This window comes from Amblyomma mixtum, chromosome 3 (genome assembly GCF_055824585.1).
Source record: "Amblyomma mixtum isolate Tamu chromosome 3, ASM5582458v1, whole genome shotgun sequence".
NCBI classification, from domain to species: Eukaryota; Metazoa; Arthropoda; class Arachnida; order Ixodida; family Ixodidae; genus Amblyomma; species Amblyomma mixtum.
Window position 1 is genome coordinate 356,802,664 of NC_143014.1, and position 27,836 is coordinate 356,830,499.

The 27,836-nt window shown below is 48.8% G+C and overlaps 1 protein-coding gene across 1 annotated transcript; it reads right to left on the reverse strand.

Moving 5' to 3' along the window:
• LOC149356432 (aurora kinase C-like) lies at positions 1-27,836 on the reverse strand. Its single transcript, XM_089576341.1, has 9 exons — positions 27,677-27,836; positions 24,710-24,782; positions 19,469-19,579; positions 13,754-13,880; positions 8,841-8,920; positions 4,734-4,872; positions 2,558-2,706; positions 714-933; positions 1-105 (listed from the first exon to the last, which is right to left on the reverse strand). The coding sequence occupies exons 1-9, from the start codon at positions 27,834-27,836 to the stop codon at positions 1-3; spliced, it is 1,164 nt and encodes a 387-aa protein (XP_089432467.1).

Here is a 27,836-nt window from a genome sequence, read left to right on the forward strand (position 1 = left end):
TCAAAATGTTGTGCACACTACTGTGGTGTCCGCATTCTTCGTGATCCACGGGTGGGACAGCACCTCGTCCAAGGAAATTCGGTCTGCCGGACGTTTCTGGACCAGCTGCGACAAAAAGAGAACATGTTGCAACCCTTGGCATATTCAAATTTAAACAGCATGTCCATCTCCCTACTTTACATACCTATTTTTTCTTAGCAATCCTTATGCATCGCACCCTAGCCTAAATACCTTTTCGTATATTGTCCACCTTGACCTCCCCTTAACTAGTGTACTTACGCTAATTAACCTGCCTACACTAGCGCGTCCTGAACTGTCTTACCCTATCTTGCCCTAGGTACCTTACCAAGCCTAATATATCCTATACTGCCTACCTACCTTATCTTAACCTAACCTACCTACCTGCCAGTTTATCTAACATTGACTATCAAAAACTGAATATATTTCAATAAAATAAGCGCATTTAGTACAAAGAACGCTGCTTCTGAAGAAGAAAACCATATAAGCACAGGCCTCTCTAAGTGCAATATGCAAACTTTGCTATGCAAAATGTGAGGTACAAATATGAACAGAAAAGAACTGGGCTGTGGTGGCAGCGTATATCTGCAGTGCGGGCAGGCATACCAAGTGCACCACGTATGCTTCACTGACAGGCGTGGATGCAACCTGCAGCCACCAGCGGCACACTGTTTCACGCAATGCGTGCTGCTAACCTTTCCGATGATGTCACGAGCATCGGCGCCGACGTGGTGCGGGAACTCAATCTCGGCCACCCATATGCGCTCTTCTGAATCCGACTCAAAGGGTAGGGTGCCCACCACCATCTCGTAGATAACGACGCCCAGACACCAGTGGTCCACCTTCTCGTTGTATACGGCGCCCGTGATCATTTCCGGCGCCATGTACTCCAATGTGCCGCACACTGTGCGTCGCCTGCAGGCAACATTGAAAGATTCAACATGCGTATATTTCCAGCTTGCACTAAGAAGCAATCAACCGCTCGCTATTACTAGTCATGTGCTTACCAGTTATCAAAAAACATTTAGCTAGCTGCTGCTCCGAAGCGGTTTTGCAGCTCTTTTTGCAGTCACTGACTATCGCTCGAAAGTAGTTCGAGTCACTTTTGTTCTCTTGTTTCAGCATGGTGAGTCGTGACGCGATAGCAGGTGTGTCTAAGCCGTGATTTAGTTGCACTGAGGCTAACCGAGGGTCGAAGGGCGAAGCTGCACTTACTAGAAGCGGATTATCTATGATGACATGCCTATAATGAAAACATCCCCTATGCTCCTTGGTTTCAGTGACTGTCGGCTTCCGTCATTTATGTGATAACAAGCCCTTTTTTGCCTTCCCCCGTCTGCTCAATAGCTAACGACGGCCTCGATTTCCCTTACGCCCTCACCGTTCGATCACGTTCCTACGTGGAACTCGCGGGAATGCAGGACGTTCTACGTCCGCCGCTATGGACGAGGATGGCGCTGATGAACACCCTCAAGGTTCGATGACACTACAAATTAATACCGACGAAAGCATAAGATTGGACAGCCGTCGCCTTCGTTTAGTCGATAGGGCACCGGACGCGAAATTGAAAGGTCGTGGGTTTGGACAGCACTGGCTGTAAGTAGTTTTTTTCTGCTTTCTAGTCAATCATATGTGAAATATACCATATTAGTCTCAAATTGCAGGACGCCACAAGTTAAAAGAAAGATACCTTGTGCTTCCTGGATTGAGTGACTGTTCCCCGGCATGCCTGTCATAAGGGGCCCCTCTTTTCTCTTTCCTTGTCTGCTCAACTCCTATGACAGGACAATTTACATTTGCCGACCCCTTTGTTCACAAAAATTTCAAACACTAAAAAAACAAACAGTATAGTTTTTGAACTTAGCCCCACACCTCTGTTTCGTTCGTTCGTACAAAGCAGCTGTATGCAGGGTGCACTGTATTTATCTGTCCGGGTTGCAAAAATTTGTCCTGCGGAAACTACTGGTTTTTGGTCTTAGGGACACACCGCAGGGCAGCTTATGACAGTCTGCGTTTTCCGATAAATAACTTAGCATCGGAACTGACAGGAGTTGGCGAAGAACTGCAGTCGTCTGCGCATAGAATTTTCGTCGAGGCGAGCGGAATAGCCGATTTGAGAGGCTGCGCCATCTGGCGAACTGCGAGAAAAAAAAATAATCCTGCTTTGAGCAGGGGCAGGCTCACACTACCCCAGATGGTGCCGCTGCTCAAATTGGCTATTCCACTCGCCTCGACAAAAGTTCTGTGTTCAAAATACTGCAGTTTTTCGCCGATTCCAGTAAATCCAGGTAAGTTGTGATGTGACGTTATTTATCGGAAAACGCAGACTATCGTAAGAAACCCTCTGGTCGGGTCCTGAGCCCAAATGGTCCACTAGTTTGTGCAGGATAATTTTATACAACGTGGCCAGATAAACACGGCGCACCCTGTACAAGAATACAAGGCCAATATAATGGAAAAAAGCACCACAGCACTGTCAGCATGTATAGCGTCTGCAGACAATCAAGCATGCCAAGTGAAAGTTAGCCAGTGTGCCTACCTGAGAGAGGGTGAGTGCACGGACCAGCCGAAGTCAGCGATCTTGATCTCCCCATTGAAGCCAAGGAGTAAGTTCTCCGGCTTGATGTCCCGGTGCATCACCCTTTGGCTGTGGCAGACCTTGAGGGCCTGGCACAGCTGGTAGGCGTACTGTAGGGGAGAAGGTGGGCGCGCTTTGTAACAAAATCAACGACATCGACCAATCGTACAAGGGGTCGACAATATGCGACTGATGGACCAGTTAGGGAGTATATATGGTAGTCATGTAGAGCGATATTCTCTTGAGTTGTATAAGTTAAGTACGAAGTAAGAGTTTATTCTAGTCAATTATAAGCTCAGTTTCTCGGAGCCTCTATTAAGAAGTGCATTATGATTGAATAAAGCTCCGTATTGAATTCTTAGCTTTTTCTTATATCACGTTACTTTTAGACGGCGATGGCGCCCATCTCTTCAGGCATCTAATTCCTGCTTGAAATACAAGCGTAGCGAGTAGCACATGGAAAATTCCAGCCCTTTCACCTTCACTAATCTCTACTGAAACAGAAATGATTAACGAAAAAACCAACAACGCAAGAAAAAATGCAGCAATTTTCCAAATCACTCCAAGCTATAAGAGCCGAAAATACGAATTGTTTGGTCCAAACTAGCTAATTTTATTTGTAACACAAAACTATAAGCCCTCCGCCCCACAGTATGCTGCCGAGATCGGACAGCCCGATACTGAGGCTTGAGTCCAGCGATCCGGACCATTCTTGTGGCGGCGTGTATATTGCTCATTATCATCATCATCATCATCACCACCACCAACCTGACTGCGTCCACTCAAAGGCCTCCCCTATGTCTTTACAACTAACCCTTCAGAGCCTGTTGCGGCCACCGTATCCCCGAAATCATGTCAGTCTTATCCACCCACCTAACTTTTTTCCGCCCTCCGCCACGCTTGTGTTTTCATGGAATCCACTCCGCTACCTTTAAGCACCAGCGGTTGTCTTGCTTTCGCATTACATGCCCTGCCAAAGCCCATTTCTGCCCTTTGATTCCGGCTATCATATCATAAAGTCGCGTTTTTTCCCTCACCCACTCTGCCCGCTCCCCGTCTCTTAATTTTACACGGGTCATTTTTCTTTCCATAGCTCACCGCGTTGTCTTCAACTTACGCTGAACCCTCTTCGTTAGCTTCCACGTTTCTGCCCTATAGGTGTCTACTGGTAAGACACATCTGTTGTATTTGCCGACATTCCCCAATAGGAAAGTACACAACAGCTGTATTATATTGCTCATACCTGGCTAACAAGACTGGACAACGCGGCAGGGCACAGGCTGTTTTAGCAGACCGTGACTCGATGCCCGATCTCGGAGGTCGTGGCTCATACAGCTTTCACCCCTCTCCTCGTCTGAGATGCGGCGATAATTTAATCGCTTTCATCATCAACAGAGAACCAACTTTCTTATACCTATAACACGACCGCCGCAGATGCAAAAATTCTCTTTTACGTATAACATGACGGTCATAGAGTTATTACACTGATTTCGTGCTGCGTCCTCCTTTTTGAGATCAACCTTGTGTCTCTAGGCAGCTGCAGCTGAAACTCCACAATGTGTAGCGCTGTTTCGCAGCACCGCCGCTATAGCTGTTCGCTGTTTCACACGGTTATTGGTTTTGTAAAGATGTTGACATCACCCTAGAGAATATTAGTAATATTTATCTGTCGATTCGAATTTGGTTCGGGCATGAGAAAATACCAACCGCCCTCCCCTATAATCATTACATTCTCTAAGATCAGCTCCACTCTAGAACATGAGGGTCGTAAGAATTAGCTGCATAAACCGGAAGCTATATGTTGTCAGCTTTGCTCCTCAGCCTTATCGTTTAATTCAGCCTATTACGCCTCCGCCTTAATCTGCCTTTAAACCTTTTATAAGCGTTAACATTGATGCTCCCCAACAACCACATTGTTCAATACCCCTTCCTTCACCCGTTCCTCAACGTAAAACTAATTTCTTCAGAAGAACCACCCGCCATCAGTAACCGGCCCTGGAGATCAGACTACTGGCTTCTGCCCAGAGGCACAGCGCTTTTCTCACAGCATCAGAGGATGGCCTGTGGCATCACTGAAACCTGTGGTGACGGCAGTCATGGGGGTGAGGCATGGGTGAGAAGAGGAGGGTGCACTCACGGTGGCTGCTTGCTGGTCGGTGAATCGCCCAGCGGCACGAAGGCGGGGGTACAGCGCCCCCTGAGGTGCATACTCCAGAATGAGGTAGACGCGGGTACTGTCATGGAACCAGTTGTAGAGGCACAGGATGTTTGGGTGCCTGCGAGGGAAGGACCAAAGTGGCCGTTGGGCAACTGAACTAGTCTGGCACCGGTGGTCACTCGCAAAGCAAACGCTGTGTTAACGTCCATTGAAAGATAAAGTAACGCAAGGCAAGGGAAGAAAATCGAGGTGCTCTGAACATAAGCTTCAGCAACCCCGTAGGCATTCTACACTGCTATCAAACTGTTCGACAATTCCGAGAAATGTTGAAGTGCGTCCGAGTTAAATATTATTCACACAAGCACTGATAACAGAGCAGACGCACAAAACGACAGAACAGATGGACGCTTAAAAATCACTACACAGTGTAAAAGCCCTGAGAAATTTCAACACTGTTTTACGCGTGCATTTCCTGTACTTTCACGCGAAAAACATTGGCACTGGTTTAGCTCTCGTTAAGCCTGGAGGATTGCGAAAGCAACGAGGAGAGAGGGGCGTTGGAGAGCGCGCGGGAGCGGCGGCGGCTCCAGCACGCTAGGTATCTCTGCGTCGCTACTGCGCATGCGCAACTGGCGAGCGCGGTGGCAGCACCTCTGAGTCACCCGCGCAGCGACGGCGGCGGCGCGCCAGCTGTGCTCCTCGCGCATGCGCAGTATGGCCATTCGTTAGCTCCGACAAATGGCTCGGACACTCGTTTAGTGTTGCTTTCGGAAAAAAAAGGACATCAATGCACTTATTTTGCCCGCCTAATATCCTCGCCACAAGAGCACACTTCACAGCAGTTAAGGTAACCCCTTTTTTTGTTAAGTGTGGATACGTTAACCGAGGTTAACAATTAGCATTATTCTTCCGTGCGCACAACAGCACCATGCTTAGCGAAAAACATGGTTATTTTAACCGAGGTTACGCACGCCGGTGCGTCACCGTGGCTGCTTTGAACGATGAGTCAGAATACAAAAATAAGCAAAAAATTGAAGTTGACAAGAATGACAGCATTGTATTCTGGAACAACAACTTTTTCACCAAAACTGCTGTACTTTGTGAACAGAAATGCGATTCATTATGGCATACCTCAAGCCATGGAAGTTATGTGTGAAATTTACATAAGCAAGGTTTCTGGTACCCTTCTTATTCTAATCATGTACCACTGCAAATTTTTTAAACTTACTGGTGGAGCGTGCCTGGTGTAAAATTTCAAGCATTTCGTCATACTTTTCACTTTTCCACGTCGAAAATAACGAAATAACCGCCCCAGTCACCCGTACAAAACCACGTGTGATATCTTGTGAGAGCCACCATGCTACATCAAGAGCGCATCAGTTTTTGTTCCATAAGGAGGTTGAAAAACCAACATAGCAGCAGCATTAGTAGTTCGAACAATAACAAACTCAAGCGTACTCAAAAGAGGCCGTGTTCTGGACATGGGCTTTGAAGCGCCTTTCTCTGTAGAACGTGTTGACTTCACTTGCGTGCTGTCATGAGTTTTTCACGTCCTGGCTGGCTGCAATCCGACCTGGTAGTGGCACGTATGCACTTTGTCACCCAAACTTCGCGCACTTTTAAGCGGGAAGTTCCCAGACACCCTTATAGCGTGTGGGGGTAGCGGTCTCGGACTCAAAGGAGATGCCCTCGACTAAGCGTGGCAAGCTCTGCGGAGACCAGCTACCAAGTGACAACGGGTTTTTGGTCGTTTCGTGCCCAGCTTTCACCTGTGGCGAGCCAGAGAATGGGTCGGAGTCAAGGGTTCACAAACAAAACAGAGTTTATGCAGCAATGAGACGATACAGAGGATTACACAATCACTAGTACAAACACATACAAAGTGATTAAGAAAACAAAGCAACTCGTGAAAAGTTAAACTCGAGAGAGATTACAACACAAACGGCATATTGCACCTAAAGTTCACTAGCACAAGAGAGAGGCAAACAAACAAAACACAATTTGTTCACTGGGCACTGCGACAGTCCGACGACCAGAGGTCCACGACGATGCCTTAACTCAGACTGGCGCACGTTGCTTCGTTGGTCCTTGGCTGGGCGAGTGGTGTTTTCCCAGGAGTCGAACGGGTGCGCTTCTCTGAAGCTTAAACGACGGCTCAGACTAAACTGACAGCGGTCAAAGTCCTTGCTTTATAGGCAGGGGCCGCGTCTGTTTGTTCTACGCGCCAAAATAGGCGCGCACATACACACAGTGTCGGCCGTGCAGTCTCCCTATCCCTCTCGCACCGGCCGCGCGTCTTCATCAGTCAAAAGCCGGGAGTCGCTTCGTGGAGCTTCTTGTAATTTCTGGCGTGGCACCGCAGCCGACGGGCGCAGGGGACATGTCTTAGCGCACGCAAGGCTACGCCCTTTCCGCCAACACCACGCAGAAACAACTCCGGCGTTCTAGAGAAATCGACGTCGTGGCTGACTCATTCCCTCCGGTGAGCGGTGGTGGAGGGCGCAGCCACACACACACACACAAGGCTACAGTCGCTCTCCACGGGTTTCTTTCTTCCCCATTTTACGACCGCGCTGTCGAGTTGCGCCCGCGCGGCGCGCATTTTGTTTCTTTGTTTCTAAAGTGCGCCTAATTTTGTGACAACTTTCAACAAGAAAACAAAAGTGCTCAAAAGACAGTGTCAGGAGAATATCCACCAGCTTCACAGCTTCATCTGATAGCAAGCAAGTGATATAATTGCAGAAGAAAAATCTTTGAGATCGCAGCGGCGACCCGCATTGGAGCAATGCGAAAGCAAAATGTCGGCATACTATATCGACGTCCATTGCTGTTCTGAAGTCCGTGTACGATATCGATGTCTAAGTGTATTTTTGAGTGTTTGTTCGTGTTTAATTAATTAATAACACCTCATGAACCAAATTTTTTCACCGGCAACATTTTATCACATACTATGCGTCAGACTAACACTTTAACACATTTATCATCAGAGAACGATATAATCGCTCGGACAGAACGGCGGACAACTTTTGCTGACGCGACAGAGCCGTATAAAGGTCTCGCACTAAACAAACGTCAAAGATAAATAAAGAAGTGCAGTTAATGAGCGCGCTCAGGCCATAACTAAACCTACGGAAAAAAAAATTGCGGACGATTCCGTTACTTCCTAATCCGAAATTGTGGGCATCAGCTGTTTCAGCTTTTCGCTAGACTGAGGCACAGGAGTCGAACAAGACATTATGTATATAGAATTAGAGACAGCTTCTTATTTCTCACAGATATTCCTTCTTCAAGAAACAGTCCATTAACTGCTCTTGATTGTCACGAAGGAAGCTTAGCGGTCGGAGAAATAGATGAATATCTGCTCGACTTGCTGCACCATTGCCTGGTTCTCAAAGACTTGGTCTATGCAAGTATTTCGCGAGTTGGTCACAGCCAGGGGAAGCGTTACGAGCAATAGGAACGAAATATTCTGCGGCATAAGTGGTGTTCCTGTTTGCCTTTGTGTCTACATTAAAGTACACACCAACCCTGCCACCCTGGCAGGTGGCAGTTCTCTCACCGTTGTAAGGGCTAACGCATACAGCCCACATCTCTATCTAATCACTCCACGTTCCTATAAACGTGATTAAGGCGTCCACTGGCCCAGTGAGCCAGTAAAGCGCACTTCCTTCCCTTTAAATGATCAGAGTGTATTAAGTTGTCAACGCCAATGAACACAACGAACGCCGACAGACTATGGCTTCAGCGCCGCGTTTCTGGCACAACGTTGTCAAAGGCAACGCATGCAGCGCACATCTGTCACTACCGCCACGTAGCTTAAAGCACGACTCAGGTGTCCACTGCTCCAAAAGGGAAATTATGCGCCTTCCTTCTGCTTTCCAAGCTCCCGCTCGAATGGTAAGGTGTCCACTGCTAGTTATAACGAACAGTGACGGCGACGCCACGAAACGAAGAAATGATCGCCAAAGAGCTTTGCTCTAAAACAACAACACAGAGAGGGATAACCTTCAAACAAGAATGTAGCACAACAAAGTGTGCTACAAGGTGTACTCATGAAAATGCAGATCTCAAAGCAAGCAAGCTCACCTTAGCTGGGACTGGATCTCGATTTCCCTTTGCAACTGACGCTCCACATTACAGCGCTGCAGCTTAGACTTGAACAGGACCTGCACGCACAACGTTGACGATGAAGCTTGCCGGCACGTTTTAAGGGAAGATTTGGACAGAAAACGCCATGGAAAACGCTATTTTCATCTGGACAAGGTGGCGTCAAAGACCCATTTGCCAAGCATTTCATTCTATAGAAGTAGGACACCAGGCAAGGCGAAAGCTTGTACCAAATGCAAACTGATGGTTACGCGCGGCGGCAGTAGTGTCTGTATTCCGCACCTCTCCCTTGCGAGGCCGATGCCCCAACCGCTAGGCCACTGCTGCTGTTTCAAGCACAACGTTTACACACCAGTTCTTCGTGTGATTAGGGCGTGTGCTGCAAAGAACACTCTATCTAAAGGCCTTGCATTTTCAACACAAGGCGGTAGAAAACACCAGAGCAAGAAAAATAATGCCAGAAGCCTCCAAACTTAGATGATGTGCAGTTCTGACTGTGACCAATAAATTTAAAGAATTTGGGTTGGCAGTGTTACAGCCCTCGAGCGCTGCTCTCTTTCGTTGTGAACACAGAAGCATTAAGGCGAAAGCCTTTAATCGCTCATCGTTGTCCGTCCGTCCGTGAAAACTGTCACACTGTAGCGCTCAATCATCTTGATACGTCACCAGTGGTGTAATTGGCCGTTACCAAAAATCATTGAACTCATCTTAAAATAAAATAACATGAAATTACAAGAATCAACGTAAGAATAACAAAAATAATAAAAACAGCAAATCATAAAAATTAAAGATAAGAATAAAAATAATGACAAAGTAGATAAAAAGGGTAAAAGGGATAATAAAAATAAATGTTAAAGGAAACAAAGAATAAAAAATGTAAAATTAAAAACAAAAAGTTGGTTGGTTATGGGGTTTAACGTCCTAAAGCGACTAGGGCTATGAGAGACGCCGTAGTGGAGGGCTCCGGAAATTTCGACCACCTGGGTTTCTTTAACGTGCACTGACATCGCACAGAACACGGCCCTCTAGAATTTCTCCTCCAAAGAAATTCATCCGCCGCGGCCGGGATTGAACCCGCGTCTTCGGGTCAGCAGCCGAGCACCATAACCACTGAGCCACCGCGGCGGCTAAAAATAAAAAGTGTAAATTAAGAAAAACTATTGACGTCATCAATTACGTAGTATGTCGTAAACGAAATTGTACTGTGCATACGTGTGACGTCACCTCTGACGTCCTGACCACAGTCTATATATAGAACGCCGACCGCTGCTCAGACTCCACCCTGGCCGCTGCGGGCACACGCGTGTGACGTCACCTATGACTTCATCACCACAGTAACTGGGGCAGCAACAGAGGCAGAAGTGGCTTTCGCCTCATCGCACTTTTGTAATAACAAAGTGCTCCCCTTTCCTCCCCAGAATTTTTATTGTTGGCTGCCGTATGCAGACTTACAATGAATTTACAAACAGTACAGCGCAACCATATGCAAATCATCCAGTCAGTTTCAGCTGTCAAAATATGGCCAAGTATGGTATCGGCAGGCGATGGACAAGGAAGACTGGCAGAACTGCTGGAAACTTGTACGTTGTTTATTGTGCGTCCCTGTGTCCGTAAGTAACCCTCTGTCCCTGTGTGTGATCACAATGTGCCCGAATACAATAAGCGTACTATCGCGCTCAGATTGAGCTACACCGCGCGAGCGCGTGGCCAAGCGCTCTGCAAAGTTGTACAGTGGCGCAGATCATGACGGGTTTCCGAGTTATCGGAAGAGGGTTTGGCTGTTCCAACAGGCGCGCTGGAACCCCTCGGCCCCGTTTATCTGAAGGGCATTGATTGCTATCATTTCTTCTTGTTCACTTTGTTTCCGCTGAAGAAGAAACTGCAAGGTGATACAGCGTTTTTGCCACCGACTAGGCATGGCGTGCGAAACTGGTCAAGGAATGAACGCTTCTTTCGTGCCGGAAGGGCTATGCGATCGCTTTAGAAAGGATTTCAGCAATATTGGGCACCAGGGGCATGCTGCGAGCTGACGAACGCATTGCTCTTTACTCTGGTCACTACAGGCAGCCACTTTCGTGCATACTAGTCTACGGCGCTTTAGCTCAATGTTCTCCGTTCACTACAATGATGAACCGCCAAGTGGCATACTAAATATCGACTGTGTGAATCGAGACGGCGAGCACACAATCGACGGCTGCCATTATCATTTTCGAAACTGATATCACAACAAGACTAATTAGCGAGGGTGAAGGCGAAGCAAGTGGGGGTGATGTGCGCTTCCAAGAACAGCTGCACTTTCTCCAGATAACTCGGAAACCCGGCACGATCGGCGCCACTGTAGAACCTTGCAGAGCGCTCGGCCACGCGCTCGCACGGTGTAGCTCATTCTGAGCCAGATAGTACCTGCTGGTTGACGAAGAACAGCATCACCGTCGCCCTCACACAACGCTCAGTTTGAAGAACTTTCGAGATAAGGTTCGAAACACACTTACGACAATCTCCAACGTCGTAGAAACCATTGAGAGCGGCTACAATGTTTCCATAAATATCGGGTCGCCTCTTGCGTCGCAGTGTGATAAGGCCACTTGGCGTTGCATTCGAGCATTCACAAATGTTACAAAGTTTCGCGATAATACAACATGTCCTGAAGCCTGTAGACGCTATGGTTCTGTGCACGATGTCAGTTATCACGTCAGGAAATTTCTCTATGCGCTGAAAAAGAGTTTCTGGAGCTCTTAAACAAAGCCTTCTTATTCAGTGAAAAGATATCCTAGCAGAAAGCAGCAGCAGGACTCGGAGCAGGCGCTGAGCTTTGTTCAGTTCTGATAAGCCATGAGCGTGGGTGCTTGAATGCAGTATGCACACAATGTTCTCGTTGTATGAAAATGGCTTCAGAATAGAGTAGGAGCCGCAAGGATGGACAGTTGACAAAATCATGCACAGCGCCGTGGTCTTAGGTTGGCAAAGAGCGCAACGAAAAGGAAATAAGAACAAAAGCAACAAATCTCAACGCAAAAATAGGTTATAAAGTTTTCTATCATCGCAGAAATTTATTTTATGTTCTTGCCCATTACCTTGTTGCAACACAAGAAATTTTTCTACAAATGACAGAATTTTGCATCGTTACTGCAGAAAAGAGCTACAGAACTACAGACTATAGAAAAGTACTCCACAAAAAAAACACAGTATTAAAGAAAAAAACAACAAAACAAGAGAGAAATCTGTCGTTACGACAACCCGGCAGAATATTGCATTTCTGAGGCTGTTCTGCCGTTTTTATCGACTAGGATAAGCGCAAAGATCGGTAGGCTTTCATCAGCCAGATAACAGATATCTGCCTGTGAAAGGTTTATTTACCGGACAACGTGACTGGAACTGACTTACACACGTTGACGAAGCTTTGATAAAGTGATACGGCTCCGCAATCTCACGCGTGCCCCGCAGCGGTGGCTAAAAAGAAAGCTTCTGAATTGAACTGCGCCATGCTAAGCATTTGCGCGCGTAAGAGGACAGGCGGGTGGAACAGCCTCTCTTTTTTGCATATCGGTGCACTATTGGGCGTGCGTTTGAAAAATAAACGCCTTGCAGTGTTATGCTGCTGTTACCGTTTAAATCCGCGCACTCTAAAGAGCCCAAAAGCGGAATAGTTTCGTCTTCTCATGATCAACACTTGGGTCTTACCACAAGGCCCAAAGTATCTTCCATGGGGAGAAAATTGGGGCTGCGCGCGGCTGGACCTGCGGCTATTCATTCGGGAAAGCCTCTAAGCAGTTTACAGAAAAAATGACTAATTTTCGGAAGCCTAGAAGAGATGACTTTGGTCCTCAGAAAATAAGAAGTATCGCAGTCCTTCTGTACATTCATCGCATCACACATCTATAGAAGGTGGAGGGAAGATACGTTGTTTTTCCACCCTCGGTAAACTTGCATGTGTGTACCTTGTGTTTCAGTGATTGGGGTAGGTAAGTAGCGTTTCTACGCGAGGTTTTTACACTCTGAGAAATTCCACAAAGTACGTGAGCCAAGTTGACTATCGCTCAAGCACAGATACCGTTTTCGCGGGGCAGAACACACTTCGACCAGGCAGGCAGTTGCACGAACATACGCCTCAATGAGCATGAATATGCACACGTGTTTTCTCCACTGCGCCTAGTATGCTGCGTGTCGAAGCTCGTAAACACGAGTGGTCTTTCCAGCCAAACCATTGCGCACTAGTGAGCCCACGACAGCGTCAAGGCTTCGCTAGTGCGTCCAAAGCTATCCATCTCTCTGTCGGATAATAGGTCGTACTATGGCCTTCTATACAAAAATGCGAAAGAAATTAGAAAAGCAGTCAGCCTGTAACTGTGGCCCCAAAAAATGTCTAAGTCGCGCCTAAATACAAGCGCTTTCGACAGGCTCAAAGGCAAAGCGGCCCCTCAAGTGAGCATAATCCGTCCAACAGCCAAAATATGTTAGGCTACAGCACTGAGAGCAACTTCGTTTTAGAAATTGGAATTTCTCATATAGATATTACCCAAGGCGATCTACACGCCTCTTGGCTAGGAGAGTAATAATTGTAGTTAAAAAGGTAACTATTCAGTATAAGTCAAAAAGCCGACAAGTTTAAACGTCTTATGTGTATTCTGATGCGCTACACAATTGATAGTCTTAGGTCCTTTAAACCAAAAAGCCTATTTTTAAAAATAACAGAACAATTCAGGTGCATCGCCCTGTATATAAAGGACGAAATCGAACCCCCGCTGATAACACATATGAACTGCTACCGCACAGCAAAATGGAGGTAATGTGGCAACAATGACGTGCTGTAAGAAAACAAATCTCACTTAATCAATGCAATCCTGCGACACCAACTGTACATTAAATGATCTCAATTCGCACTGTCTACCCACCTTCAGAGCAACGAGATAATGCGTCGTTTTTTCTCGGGCAAGGTAGACCATGCCGAACGTGCCCGTTCCCAGTGGCCGGCCGATGTCAAAGTCGCTGAGGGACCAGATCTTTACGCCTTCTTGGGGGCTGCAATCCGGTACAAATTCTTATAACATGGATAGCGCAGCACAACTAACAATTCCACCTACCAAACGAGTGAAAGTCCCCAGAGTCTGAAGCACTACGGAAGCACGAGTGCTATATCTTCTCTAAGGATTGCCCAAAATGAAGCACATGGGCAGGAAAAAAATGACACCATCCAGGCTGGTGGCACCTAGCATCTTAATGTGCATGTTCCATTCTGAGCTGTATTTGAATAGATTTGCCAGCTTCCAGATAATAGGCGCCAAAATCCTACGCTCTGCGCCGTAATGTTGCAGTAATATGGATACATATTTATACATTCGACTATACGGCTTCCAGGCAAATGTGTCCGTAGCTCTGCCAAATTATGCCCATGCGGTAAGATTAGGCACTTATAAAAGGCGCGCTAGCGTACAAGTGGGACCAGCATGGCACAAGCGCAACGGAAGTCAGCTGCCAGGGTGTGTTTCCCGCAATGCAAAAGTGCAAGGGGGCAAGCATAAATAATGTCACTGCTTTTTCTGCAGCCCGCGCAGCCTGTGGGCCTAGAGGCAGAGGGGACGAGAAGAGCGGAAGAGGCGAGGCAGTCAGCTACCAGGGCTGGTTCTCCGCAATGCACGCGGGGATCCATAAAAATAGGGCGACGTTTTAACCGGAGTACTTGTAACCTGACGGCCTGGAGATTCGGGACCCGTAGAGCAGAAGCGTAGAGGCAGCCAGCTGTCTGGGTGGGTTCTCCGAATGCATAAATGCACTTGAGAAAGCATAGAAAATGACACTGCTCGGAGCACGCCACGGAGGAAGGAAAGAATTTAGGAGAGGCTGTTGGGTCACATTATTTGATGTTAGACGTGAGTTCTCCCCCTCGTTTGGTGGCGTCGTCTCCGCGCTTGCCCATGCACAGAAGATAATGCAACAGACCATGCCGCTGCCCCAACGTGACTATTGCGGCGCCGTCGGCCAAACCTCTCGGTTTTACTTGTGAAAACACGTGACTAACGGCGCATTTGTGGCGCGCACCTCGGACGGCGAAAGGAGGGGGTGAAGTTGTCCATACCTCCATGCCGACACGAATTACAGAGAATAGTGTCAGTTCTTCATTCAGTTACGTTCATAGCAGTTGTCGGGTGAATAACGACGCATTAATCCCCATGTCAACAGATGAACCAAACAAGCGAGCGCGGAGGGTGTTCGCATGGAATCTGCTTCACGCATGGACTGATCCATAATGGGCTCGCAACGGCAGCTGGGCTGGTGTATCATTGTCCGCCTGCTCTGCTCGAGGTCGCGAGAGGCGCGTTAGTGGTTTCCGCACACCATTTCATTGCTCTTGTGGAATGTTAAAACTTGTTGCGCTGCTGGTCAACGATAGTAGCGGCAGCTCTGAGCCAGTGTAAGAAAGGTTGGTTTAAGGAGTTTTAACGTCCCAGAGCGACTCAGGCTATAAGGAACGCCGTAGCGAAGGCCTCCGGACACCACCTGAGGTTCTTTAAAGCTAGGTGGTCGAAATTTCGGAAGCCCTTCACTACAGCGTTCTTCATAGCCTGAGCCGCTTTGGGGCGTTAAACCCAATAAACCAAACCTTCTTACATTCGCTCAGCGCTGCAGCGACCCTCGTTTACCAGCAGTGCAACCAATGCAAGAAGAACAGAGAACATATCTTCCATTCTTTTACTGACGCGCATACCCTTCAAGTTATTTTCAGTCTAAAAGGGATATATATTTCTATAATGTAGCATTCCCTAAAATACAGATGTGTCGACGCACCAGAGGCGTTAAGTTTCCCTCAGACAGCGCAGCTCAAATTTTGAGTACGTCATTTCGAGCATCATTCACGCAATACATGTGCGATTATTCCGTGCATAGTGTTCACGCGATGCAAAGGTATTATTCTGTGCACAGTGAGTGCACGCAATTTAATGCGTGCACGATGTCCCTTATAATCGTAGATAATTTCTAAATATTGTTTAGTGTAAACATGTGAAAGCAAACCGCTATCACGCAATGGCTTTCACTGTCCATGCTAATATATGTGATGCCAATAGAATTCTGTTAGCATGCAGTTGCGCAAACAGCTGCCACGACGTGCCGACTGGAATCATAGCAGTGAATAAATCATAGTTCATGATCCACGGCGCCGAAATGAGCAGTGGCTGCCGAGAAAGGGAGCGCAGATAGAGGCTCTCGTCAAATGCGTGCAAGTCTCGCTGCATTCTTCGCAATTTCGAAGGTCAGGAGCCCAAAACCAAACACCGCCGTAGATGTCGCTGCGCAGACGTGACTAACGCATGAGGGAACACGACATCAAAAAATTTTTTGGACAGGCGCCACAAAGCAGGCGACAGCGCCCGAGATAACGCGACTGATGGAAATTCGAATGAAATTGAGAAAGAGAGATGTTTCCTAATTTCAGAAACTTCTTCCTGTTTGATATCCCTCTCTTTTTTTACAGATGCTAGCGCGAATACCGCAATCAGTTGCGTTCACAGCGGATAGCGGACCAGTCACTGCTTCAGAGGAGGTGTTTCCAACCAGCCGGGACGGAAGTTGCCTCCGCTTTCCTCCCCCTGGCGAGGGCCTCTCCTAAGCTTTCCTTCCCCCACGAACCACGTGGGCCCTGAGGGCCTCGAGGAAGGCGACGGCAAGTGAAAATCGCTGAAGCAGTAGGTGGCCGCGCCGATTTCGTCACAGCACACATGCATAAGGGGGATAAGCATCGTAAAACGAGGACTCTGGGCAGGACTTACCTTGTTTGCTGGAGGGCAAAGTGCATGCGTTAGAAATTTATTTCCCGCTAAGTTCAATGCATATGTGAAATAACCAACGAGGTTCTATTGCATATGTTTGAAAACGACATTTGTGATATGCTTGAAACCATGCACGGTCTTCAATGCTCTATACCTGCCGCGGTGGTTCAATGATGGCTCAGTGTAACGTTAGGGCGCTCGGCTAATGAGTCGGGTACGTCGGTTCGAACTCGACCACGCCGGCAGCGTTCGGATGGAGGCGACACGCAAAAGGCGTCTGTGCGCTGTGCGATGTCAGTGCACGTCAAAGATCCCCAGGTGGTTGAAATTAATCCGGAGTCCTCCACTACGGCACCTCTTTCTTCCTTTCTTCTTTCACTCCCTCCTTTATCTCTTCCCTTACGGCGCGGTTCGGGTGTCCACCGAGATATGTAAGACAGTTACAGCGCCATTTGCTTTCCTCAAAAGCCGATTTCAATGTTCCTACTATGATTTCAAAGTCACCGTGGATTCAGTGCATGTATGCACTCGGTACGGTGTCACAATCACTAAAGGGCGAAAATGCTCAATTGAAGGAAAAGCGACACAGCTGTCTCATTCTCGATGAACACCTCCTTTACGCCGTCGGGAAATGTATGCATAGAGGGATACAACTGTAAAAAACAGTAGTTGCTAACACTTTCCGCGGTCTACGGCGTCCTGTACTTCTCTGATCGCTAATCGTAAAGGTAAATGCGATCAGCTTTTTAATCTTTTACTATATTAAACGAGCGACGTATAAAACCTCTAGAGCTTATTTTTTTTGTTCTGCTAAGCTTCTCGCTTGCGTAACAAAGAAAGTGTCGACAACGGACTTCTTTTTCGTCGTGGAGGAAGCCAGTTCGGTGGTCGTAAATATGGGCGGAGCTTCACTGCAGACTTAAGTTGTATCCGACAGTAGTAAAAGCGGGAAGAGAGAAGGAGGTGCCGTAGATCAGGACACCTCATTAACTTTGACAACCTAAAGATCGCTAACTTATATACAGTGACATTGTACACAGAACACGAGACTTTTGCACTCTGCCTCCATCAAAATGTGGCCGCCGCAACTGGCATTTCTACCAAAATGCGGCCGCATTTGGTCCCGCGTCGTCATGATCAGCAGCCGAGTTCAGTATTCCAGTGAGCCACCGCGGCGGTCACATAGTATCAAGGGTCAGTTTCAACAGTCGTTAATTCGAAAGCAGTATGCAGCCACGTTACGGCCTGCAACCTGCATCCAATAGTACAAGCGCTGTACGGAGAGAAGTCCGTGGCCATCGCTATTCGTACAGAGGTGTTTTTTTTTTCGACAGAGGCTCTCCAGGGAAAGGCACATTCTGTATAAACAGTTCTACGAAACGGGAACATACGGGACTGTACAGAGGTCTTAATACAGTGTTTCCTGGGAGTAAACATTATATCTAAAATATCAAGAGCGTCCCAGTGTTAAAAAGACAGTAGGGCACACAACACCAAGGAAACGAAAACACCGGCTAAAAGTAGCCCCAGCGCTTACGATTCTTTGACAGATTCTTCTGACCTGCTCGTGGAAGCCTCTTGATCGTCCTTGCCGCTGCGAGTCCCGCTCGAGGGTTCCTTCGTGCCAAGAGCGCTGCGAATTGTAACGTTGAAGGACGAGGAAGAATAAAGACAAATATGAAAAGTTGTAATGCATGCGCTGTCGCAAAAAGCACCGAGAGTGGATTTAAGGAAGATAGCTGCAGTCGCCCCTTTCCAGGCTCAAGCAAGAAATTTAGTTGAGAAAAACCGCGTTGGCCAACTGTGAGACTAAAGGGGGAGGAGGGCGCATCTCTCACTGAGGACGTTTCAGTATGATATGTACGAAAAATCCTATTTTTCTTTGGCGAAGTCCACGAACTACACTACATCTTAATACGCTGTTTGCTGGGATGATCATCATTAAGGCAAAAGCCTTCCTTGGCTATGTCGACGACTTAGCGTCCGCAAAAGGTCCCGGCAGGAGTAGCAGGGAACTATAGCGAGTAATGCCAGGCAAAAAAATTTGATGCCAATCGGATCAATAGTTAACTAATTAGGGCCAAAAAGACCAAAAGTGGGCGTGGTCGGTTGGCGAGTGGCCCGGATTTTAATTGCAGGAATTGTCCTACCACCTGTCGCCCCACGTGACCTACCACGTGACTGGCCCACGTGAGCGCATAGGTGGGCGGAGCCAACGCGCTGCCCGAAATTTCAATGTCCGAAATAAATACCGAGGTGAAACGATCGGGGCTTTCGAGTTAATCAAAATCTAATCAATAATGACAAAAAATAGAAACGCCAGTAGTAACTGAAGATGAATTAAGATGCATTACACTTAATTAAGGTGGATTAATGTGGGTATAATGGCACTTGATGATACATTGGAATGTATTAAAGGTGAGTTAGAGTAAACAAATTGTGAATTGGTTGTGAATTAAGTAGCAATTAAATGAATCAAGTCTGCAATAACTGAATTAAACGTGGATTGTGCGAGAATTGTGAATCAAGTGTAATAGGCGTGAAATAAGTAATTTATTTTAATTAAATGCGAATTAATTATAGAGTAAGGCGCATAAACTGTGGTTTCAGGTGAATTATGTGATTCGATTGGAAGACGTGACTTCACAATCGACATAGATGCAAATAGGAGGAAATAGAGGGGGCGAGGAGGCGTCAGTGCTTTCGCTTTTTCCCAACGTGATTTCCAGAGTGCCCTCTAACGCTTTTTTTTTAATATCAGGAGTGTCACAGAATTACAAAGGCAGTGGCGCACACAACACGAAGGTAACGAAAACACTGGCTGAAAGTAGCCCGAGCGCTTACGATTCTTTCAAGAACTCGTCCGAGCAGCTCGTGGAAGCCTGCTCCTCTGCCATGGCGTTGCGAGTCGCGGTCAGGGGTTCCTTCGTGCCCAGAGCGCTGCGAATTGTTACGCTGCAGAACGAGGAAAAAAGGAGCAAAATGGAAAGCTGTAATGCGCGCGCTGTCGCACAAGGCACCAAGGGTGGATTTAAGGAGGACAACTGCAGTCGCCCCTTTGACTCCTCAAGCAATAAATTTAGTTTGGAAGAAATCCGATGACCAACTGTCGGACTAAAGGGGGGGGGGCGCCTCTCTCAGCGAGGACTTTTCTGCATGATATTTATGACAAATCCTATTTTTCATCGGCGAAGTCCATGAACTACACTACATCTTACTTAGATGTTTGCTGGGAAGATCATCTTTAAGGCGAAAGCCTTTCTTGGCTATGTGGACGATTTCATGTCCGCAAAAGATCTCGGCAGCAGTAGCGAGCAGCTATAAAGAAAGATATCCCCTAAAAAGTGGTCATAAACGAAGAGGGGTGGTGTGAGGATGCCGGGCGAAAAAAATTGGTGCCAATCGGATTACGAGTTAACTAATTAGAGCCAAAAGTACGACTAAAAGTGGGCGTGGTTGGGCGCGAGTGGCGGGAATTTTGAATCTCCGGAAGTGCGTACCCGGTATCCCCCCCCCCCCCCTCCCCGCCCGGGACTTACTATGTGATTGGCCCACGTGACAGGAAAGCTTGGCGGAGGCAACGCGCAACGCGAAATTTAAATGTCCCAAATTAATACCGACGTGAAACGATGGGGGCTTTGGAGTTAATCGAAATCTAATCAATGACAAATTATAGAAACGCCAATAGTAAATGATTGGTTTGGTTTATTGGGGTTTAATGTCCCGAAGCAACTCAGGCTATGACGGACACCGTAGTGAAGGGCTGCGGAAATTTCGACCACCTGGTAAATGAGGGTGAATTGAGGTGCACTAGAATGAATTAAGGTGAATTAATCTAAATTAAGGTGGGTGCCGGAATAATGTGACTTACTGATACATTCGAATGAATTAAGGGACCCGTGCTGGCCCCAGTCTTATTTGACATCGCTCGGCGTTCTTTGGCATGACAACTGGCTAATATTCCGATATCTTTTATTTGATTATGCGAATGATGTTACCGTTTGGTCAGTACACACGGACCTTATTCACTAAGAAGGCCTTCAGACCGCTCAGGACAAGACCTCTCAATAGTGCACCAAGATTGGTCTGGCGCTGTCGGTTGAAAAGACAAATTCTATGTCTATCACAACCAGTGGGGTAGACGCCGCCTTTTCCTCACACCTACACAGCTGTCGTTGAAACCTTGAACGGCCAACTATTTACTACAGCCTAGTTGATGCGGGTGCTAGGTGTCGACCTGGACAGCTCTGGTTCTGCAGCACCCTGGGTTCGATCTGCCCGACAGAATGCCGCAAGCACGCTGCACCTGTTCCGTCGAATTGCCCGGAAAACAGGTGGCGCATGCTTTAATATGGCTCGGACGTTAGTCCGCTCTCTTTTGCAGCCTCGGCTCGTTTATCCAGCTCACTTCCAACGCCTTTCCCCAAGAGATTGGGACCGACTGGAAACAGTCAACAGAGAGGTCATGCGAGTTATCACTGGCCTTCATTCTTTTACCCCTGTTCACACATTACAAGGGGAAGCTCAGCTGAATACGAATGATTATCTCGTGGAGGAGCGGCGTAATGCGCGCAGCTGGAAATCAACAGCAATCCCGGCGGCATCTGCTCTCGCAAGTTATTTTGACCCTACATATCCACTTCTTTACACGACGCCTTTGGAACTTCCTCCTTGTCAGCATACCCAGGTGACCGACAACCGACCCCTACGTGTCACCGGCACAGCTCATCGTTCAGTGAGAGAGCCAACGTGAACCCAAGCTCAGACGGTCACATATTGCACACCAGTCTCCTCTGTTCAGCTCTACCTAAATACGCCAGACACGTTCCTGCATCGCAGAGGCGCCGCTTCCCACTGTGATAGCAGAGCTCATTGACATTCGTGACAGCTTTTACGCTTTAAAGGACGTACTATCTACTGCAGCGAACTCTCTTCTCCTCTACACGTACTCACCACAAGCAGTAGGGACTCTAGGGCACGTATGCTGTCCCCTGGGAATTGTTATTGATGTGTGCACCATCGTGCAATCGTATACATGCCCAGTCCGAGTTTTGTAGCCTCGACGCAATACGCAGGGAAGCGGACAGTGCGTCCCACCCACTGCAAGTTCCTTACTCTCTTCCTCTACTGAAACTATGCGCAGGAGACGACATCCTGCCTAACAAGGAATTTCTCCGCCGCGCCCCGAGTGCATTAATACCACCGCGTCGATCCAACCTTCCCGGCGATTTAACTCGTCGTGAGGAGGTGGCGCCGAGGGTGGGTGCTGCGCTGACGCCTGCCGTCAGGGCCAGCTGGACATCGCAGACCCCGCTTCTGAACTGCCCCTTCTGCCACGCTTCTGCTGCAGACGCAACGTTAGACCACTTACTTTAACTTGCCCACGACTTCGGGAGGCACCCAAGCGACACCTCGGCATTCAGGGTTCCCACCCCAGCCGACCACGGGACACACTAATCTGCACTGATGGGCCGCCGTACCGGACCTTGGTGGCATCTGTAGCCGCCACCGGTTTGCATATGTATATCTAACTCTCTTATGCCACAGGGCATATTTGCGCAAGTAAGAAAAATAAAGGTGAATTTCAGCAAATGAATCGTGGATTAATTGTGACTTAAGTGGGATTTAAACTAATTAAGTGTGAATGAAATGGTTTAATTGTAGATTGTGTCAAAATTGTGAGTTTAGCGAGTTAGGTGTGAATGGAATGAAATACTTTTTAATTAACTGCGAATTAATTATAGAGTTAGGTGCATTAACTGTGGTTTAAAGTGAATTTTGTGATTCTATTATCAGACGCGATGTCACCATCGACATAGAGGCAATGAGGAGCAGCTAGAGGCTGCAAGGAGGCGTCAATGCTTTCGCATTGCTCTAATGCGGTTTCCGCAGTGCCCCCTAACGTTTTTATTTTTTGAATATCAGGAGCGTCACAGAATTACAACGGCAGCGGCGCACACAACACGAAATAAACAAAAACACGTGTTAAAAATAACCCGAGCGCTTACGATTCTTTGGCGGATTCCTCCGACCTGCTCGTTGAAGCCTGCTGGTCGTCCATGACGTTGCGAGTCCCGCTCAAAGGTTCCCTCGTGCCAGGAGCGCTGGGAATTGTTACGCGGCAGGACGGTAAATAAGGAGGAAAATATGAAACGTTCTAATGCACGCGCTGTCGCACAAGGCTCCAAGGGCGGATTTAAGGAGGAGAGCTGCAGTCGCCCCTTTAACCCCTCAAGCAAGAAATTTAGTTTGGAAAGAATCGCCTTTGCCCGCTGTCAGACTAAAGTGGGAATTGGGCGCATCTCCCTGCGATGACTTTTGTGTATGATATTTATGACAAATCCTCTTTTTTTTGCCGAAACGAATCGGTCTGTGTGCCGATACAGCGCAGCAGTTCATACGCACGACATAAATATCCTGAAGGAAATTGCTACGTTGCCAGCAGCCGCCACAATAGCCTGAAAAAGAGGATGCTGGCAGTGTCTTCTTATTGGCTCGCTGGTGACACGTGACGCATGGAGCAACGGTATGGAGCACGAACACAATGCTGTGTTATAGAGGATACGTGGCTTAGTTGATTAGCACTGCGTTTGTGGACGCAAAAGACCGCACTTCGGAGCCCCCATCGAGACGAACTTTTTTTATATACACTCCGAGATTCTTTGGTTTAGGTTAGAGTGCCGGCTAATGGAAGTATTTTTAGTAGGGCATTCTGCAAGCAGAAAAGTTGGAAAAAGAGAATGCCGGCAGCGCCGTTTCAATGGTTCTGTGCCGCGATGAAATCGAAATGGGGTCATACTATCGGCATAGTTCTCTGCAGGTTATTTGGTCGGCTGCCGGCACAGGAAGTCTCGTCCCATACTTAAAGCACAGTGTCAGGAAGCTTGACGTCGATTAGGGCAGCTAAGAGCTAGCATCAAAGGAAAAAGATTCACTGAAAAATTACGATGAAAGGTGATGCGAAATACAAGCTCAGGTGTCGACGTATTTGAAAGATAGGCGACAGCATGACGAACATGCAATGCCGAATGGCGGCGGCGTTTGGCGTCAGAAAACATGTATTGCCAAGCAGTTCAGAAGCGGGCAAGCCCCGCCCTTCCCCCCTCCCCCTTACATGCCACGAGGCAACGCTTAGAGGGCTGCCCTCACAGGCCAAAGGACAACCCATGGAGGGCTACCCGCTTGAGGGCATCTGTAAATATCCGGCGCTGGTCAGCAGCAGCGGAGCTGGCCAGGAGAGTCTACCAGTATGACTCCGCCGGGGTCGGGGATGGAAGGCATGGGAAGGTAGGGCTTCTGAGGAGGACGTGAAATCTCCCGATTTCCTGCGGAGCCTACAGGAGGAGATGAACTTATAGGGGTAGTGGATATGAAAGAGAATAGGGATGAGAGCAGTACTGGTTTGTAGTCGGCACCAGTGGGAGGCCTTTGTTAGGATTAGGGAGGGAGCCGGTGGTGCGTAAATGCTCCAGGTATCTCGGTATCTCTGAAGGTAAGCAGACGCTCCAGGGATAGCACAGGGGGTCCAACTCCAGCCCGGAAAGTGAGACCTCGGGTGAGGGAGTGGGCCACCTTGTTACCTGGAAAGCCTGCGTGTGCATGCCTCAAAAAGCGCTGTAGCTGTAACTCGATCTTCCTTCTCTTCCCTCCTCGCGCAGTCTTCTTTCCCGCCGTGATTTCACCCGCTCCTGCGCTCCTCGCTCGCACTTCCGCTTACGCCAACGCAGCTCAGGAAGAAGTAGCGCTCTTAAATATTCCCAGATATCCTACGGGCTAACCTTGACTAGGTGGCCTGATCTTATATTCCCCAGTGCCCTCAGCTGATCTCCTGCCGTTACGACTTGGATGCAGAACAGTTCAGTGTGCAGAAAGCTCCTTGTAAAACGCGAAACCAAACGATGAGGAACAACGTCCTACGTGCAAACAGTAGACGCTCGCTCAGCAGTTGCAGGCAGCAGCTGCCAATGGTCTGGTTGTCAAACGCACCACGAAAGTGGCGAACGCGCGCCCGAAGCCTTAGCCTTACGGGCATTTGGGCCACGGGCTCCCGCTACTGGCAGCCATTGCAAACTGCCGCCGACTTACGTGCCAGTTCCAGGTTGCTGCCACCAATGAGCCTGGACCGAGCCGTCGAGCTGTGTTTGGTTCACCGCGAGGACTGCGAAGTCCGTTGAGAACACGGGCGTGTGCACGAGGCGAAATCACGCGACAGCTGTATGTGACGAAGAAAAAGAAGCAAGCACAAGTCTCCAACAACACAAAATATGCCTTTTTTTAGGTTTTCAAGCGCGCAACCGCGGAACCGAGCTCATATAGAATGGCAGCTTGATGTCTGGCCCCAGAGAAAGTGCTTTTTCTGGCGTCACTTGTTCTGTTCTCTTGGTGGTGTGAAAAAGTTTGGTTGGTTGGCGTGAAATAGAAAGGGCACATACCAACTATGCGGGAGTGGCCAAGACATAGGCGAAGAATTGCTGAAAAGAAGAGCGTTTAACGGGGGAAAAGAAGTAGTAATAGGGTATAGGCTGACAGACTGAGCGACGCAACGAAAGGGGACCTGTTAGCTTGGAGATTGGAGACTAGACAATGGTTTCGTGTGCAAATTCAATTCGAATACAACGCAAGCAATGTTTCACGTTTGCACTGACTGAGAGCGGGGAGGCGAAAGAAAAAAAACCTTCAGAATGGGATTCGCGGAATTTCTAGAAAAAAAATTTTGGGCAGGAGAGCGCATCCTTGTGACGCTCCGTCCAATCCAAGAAGCGAATTTAAAGAAGGAGGAGGATGTAGAAGAGGAAAGGCAGGGAGGTTAACCGAAAACAGATGATGAGTCTGCCGCGTCCACTGTCATTGTTCTTTAAATGTTTTCGGTTACATTTAAAGAACAACCACAGTGGACGCGGCAGACTCATTTCATGAAAGGAAATTCGTAATAGGCGCCTCCTAGAAGAAGAGAAGCGGGTGCAGAACAACAGGTAGTGATCTACTGTCTCCGGTTCGGCACAATATGTGCACAGTAGGGAAAACGCCAGGCCAGATCTGTGAAGGTAGAAATTTAGCAGTGGAATCCGGCAACGCACACGCGTGAAAGAGTCCTCCAGCCTGACGAGCGCTATTCTTTGCTGCTGCAAGGATGCAGAAGATGCTGAAAACCGGGTGAATAAGCAAGAGCCGAGGCAGCAAATTCCTGAAATATTATGTAGCTGCGAAACCTTACCGCAGCAGTAAACACACAGACTGGCAGCACAGCAATAATTGGGCCACAGAGAGAGACCCCTGATAAGGAATTTGCATCCTCATTTAAGTGAAAACCGATGTGCTCCGGTACTCAAGGTAACCATACTGAATTTAAATGGAAAGGGATGAAGAACTTAAAGTGATGTAATGCCCGAGCCCCGCCATGGTGCATGAGTGGTTATAGCGCTCGACTGCAGGCCCAACAGACGTGGGTTCAATACAACGAACGTAATGCCCGAGACTCAGTGAGTGTGTGTATGTGTGTGTGTGTGTGTGTGTGTGTGCGTGTGCGTGTGCGTGTGTGTGTGTGTGTGTGTTAGCGTGCGTGCGTGCGTGCGTGCGTGCGTCCGCGTGCATATTGCCACGTATCATCGTAGTGGCCGTTCCTTCGTACTCAGTGCCGCAGGAACGAGGCTTTATCATTTTGTTCGTGACGCAAAAAGTGACCGGACTAATCTCGACTGATCACAGCCATGAAGAATGCATCTACGTTTTTCGAGATTACTGTAGTTGATTTTGACCTTTTATCTCGATGTTTCCTTGCCGGCTTTAAATTAAGCGATGCAGCAAGCGACGGGCATCCGTAGTTCGACGACCGCCGAGCACGCTTGTTGCTGTCGTCCGAGCTCCTCCAGACCCAGCGAAGTTCTTTTTCGGCGCTGGCTAGTTGAGAAGTGTCGAGAACAAGTGCAGGCGGGCCCTGGATCCACTGCAATCCGGAGGTTCCGCAACCAGCCTCCCAGCCCAGGCACCGTGCCTTTGCCGATGCACAGGCCAACTACTTGTCTTTCGTGCTAGCAGCAGCCCAGGCGGCCGCCCGTGACGTCATGGCAGGCCCGAGGACCTGCTGCCCCTCCGGTGTTCTGTGCGCCGCCCCCAAAGGCGTACTGTTTCCAGTTCACTGTTACATCCGACGCGACTGCGGACGACATCGTCGACGGCATCGAGTCGGTTGTCGGCCCGAAAGGGCCAGAGAGCCTCCAGCCCCATGGAGGCATGAAGTTCTGCGTCGCCATGGCCTCGGTTGCGGCGGCGGAGAAGATGCTCTTGGAAGGCGCCTTCACCCTGAACGGCACTTCCGGCTCAGTAGCCTGCGTGGGTCCCGCCGTTGTCCACGTGACGGCTTTTCCTGTGCCGGTGTTCGTAAGAGACGCGGCGCTGGCGGCGGCACTAAGCTCTTATGGCAAGGTGCTGTACATCACCCATCCCGTCCAAAAGGGCCGTCGTCACTTTGGAAACGGGAGGCGCGTGGTCCCGATCGGAATGAAGCAAGCGATGCCGAACTTCCTGACCGTCCAGGGTCATCGCGTCATGTTTGACTACCGAGGCGTCCGGAAGGTGTGTTCCCGCTGCGAGCAAGACGGCCACATCAGCGCGGCGTGTCGAACGCCGCTGTGCGCTCGCTGCGAGGTGTTCGGCCACGATACGGCCGAATGCGGAGCGGCTTGCAGGCGCTGCGGTGGAAGCCACGCCACAGCGGACTGCCTGCGGCAACGCTCCTATGCGGCTACAGCCGACTTGAGGAAAAACCCGAGCAAGGAAAACGTGGCCGCAGAAAAACGGAGCACACCAGCCGTCCGGACGTCGGTTGCCGATGCGGACCCTACAACCAGCCACCCGACAGAGGCCGAGTCCGCCACGGCGACGGATGTACGCGGAAAGGAGCAGCACGAGGGGCCACTTTCAAACGAGGTGGAGCCCTTCGCTGCAGTTTTCGCCGAACCCTTGCCGCCGCCTCCCGGCACAGAGACCTACGACACCGTGAACAGCCGCGACGAGTCGAGTGCGACGTGGAACGACCTGGACGCGGTACCGTACAACGGCGCTCCGCTTCGCCCGACAGGAGACTTGACTGCGGGCAGGCGTCACGGCCGACGACTCCTCGGGGTGCGGACGACGCGCGCTTCACGTCACCAGCCAGCCACACCATCTCGTCTCCCCGCAGGGGGAGAGGTTTCCCGGCCGTCCGCAGGGACAT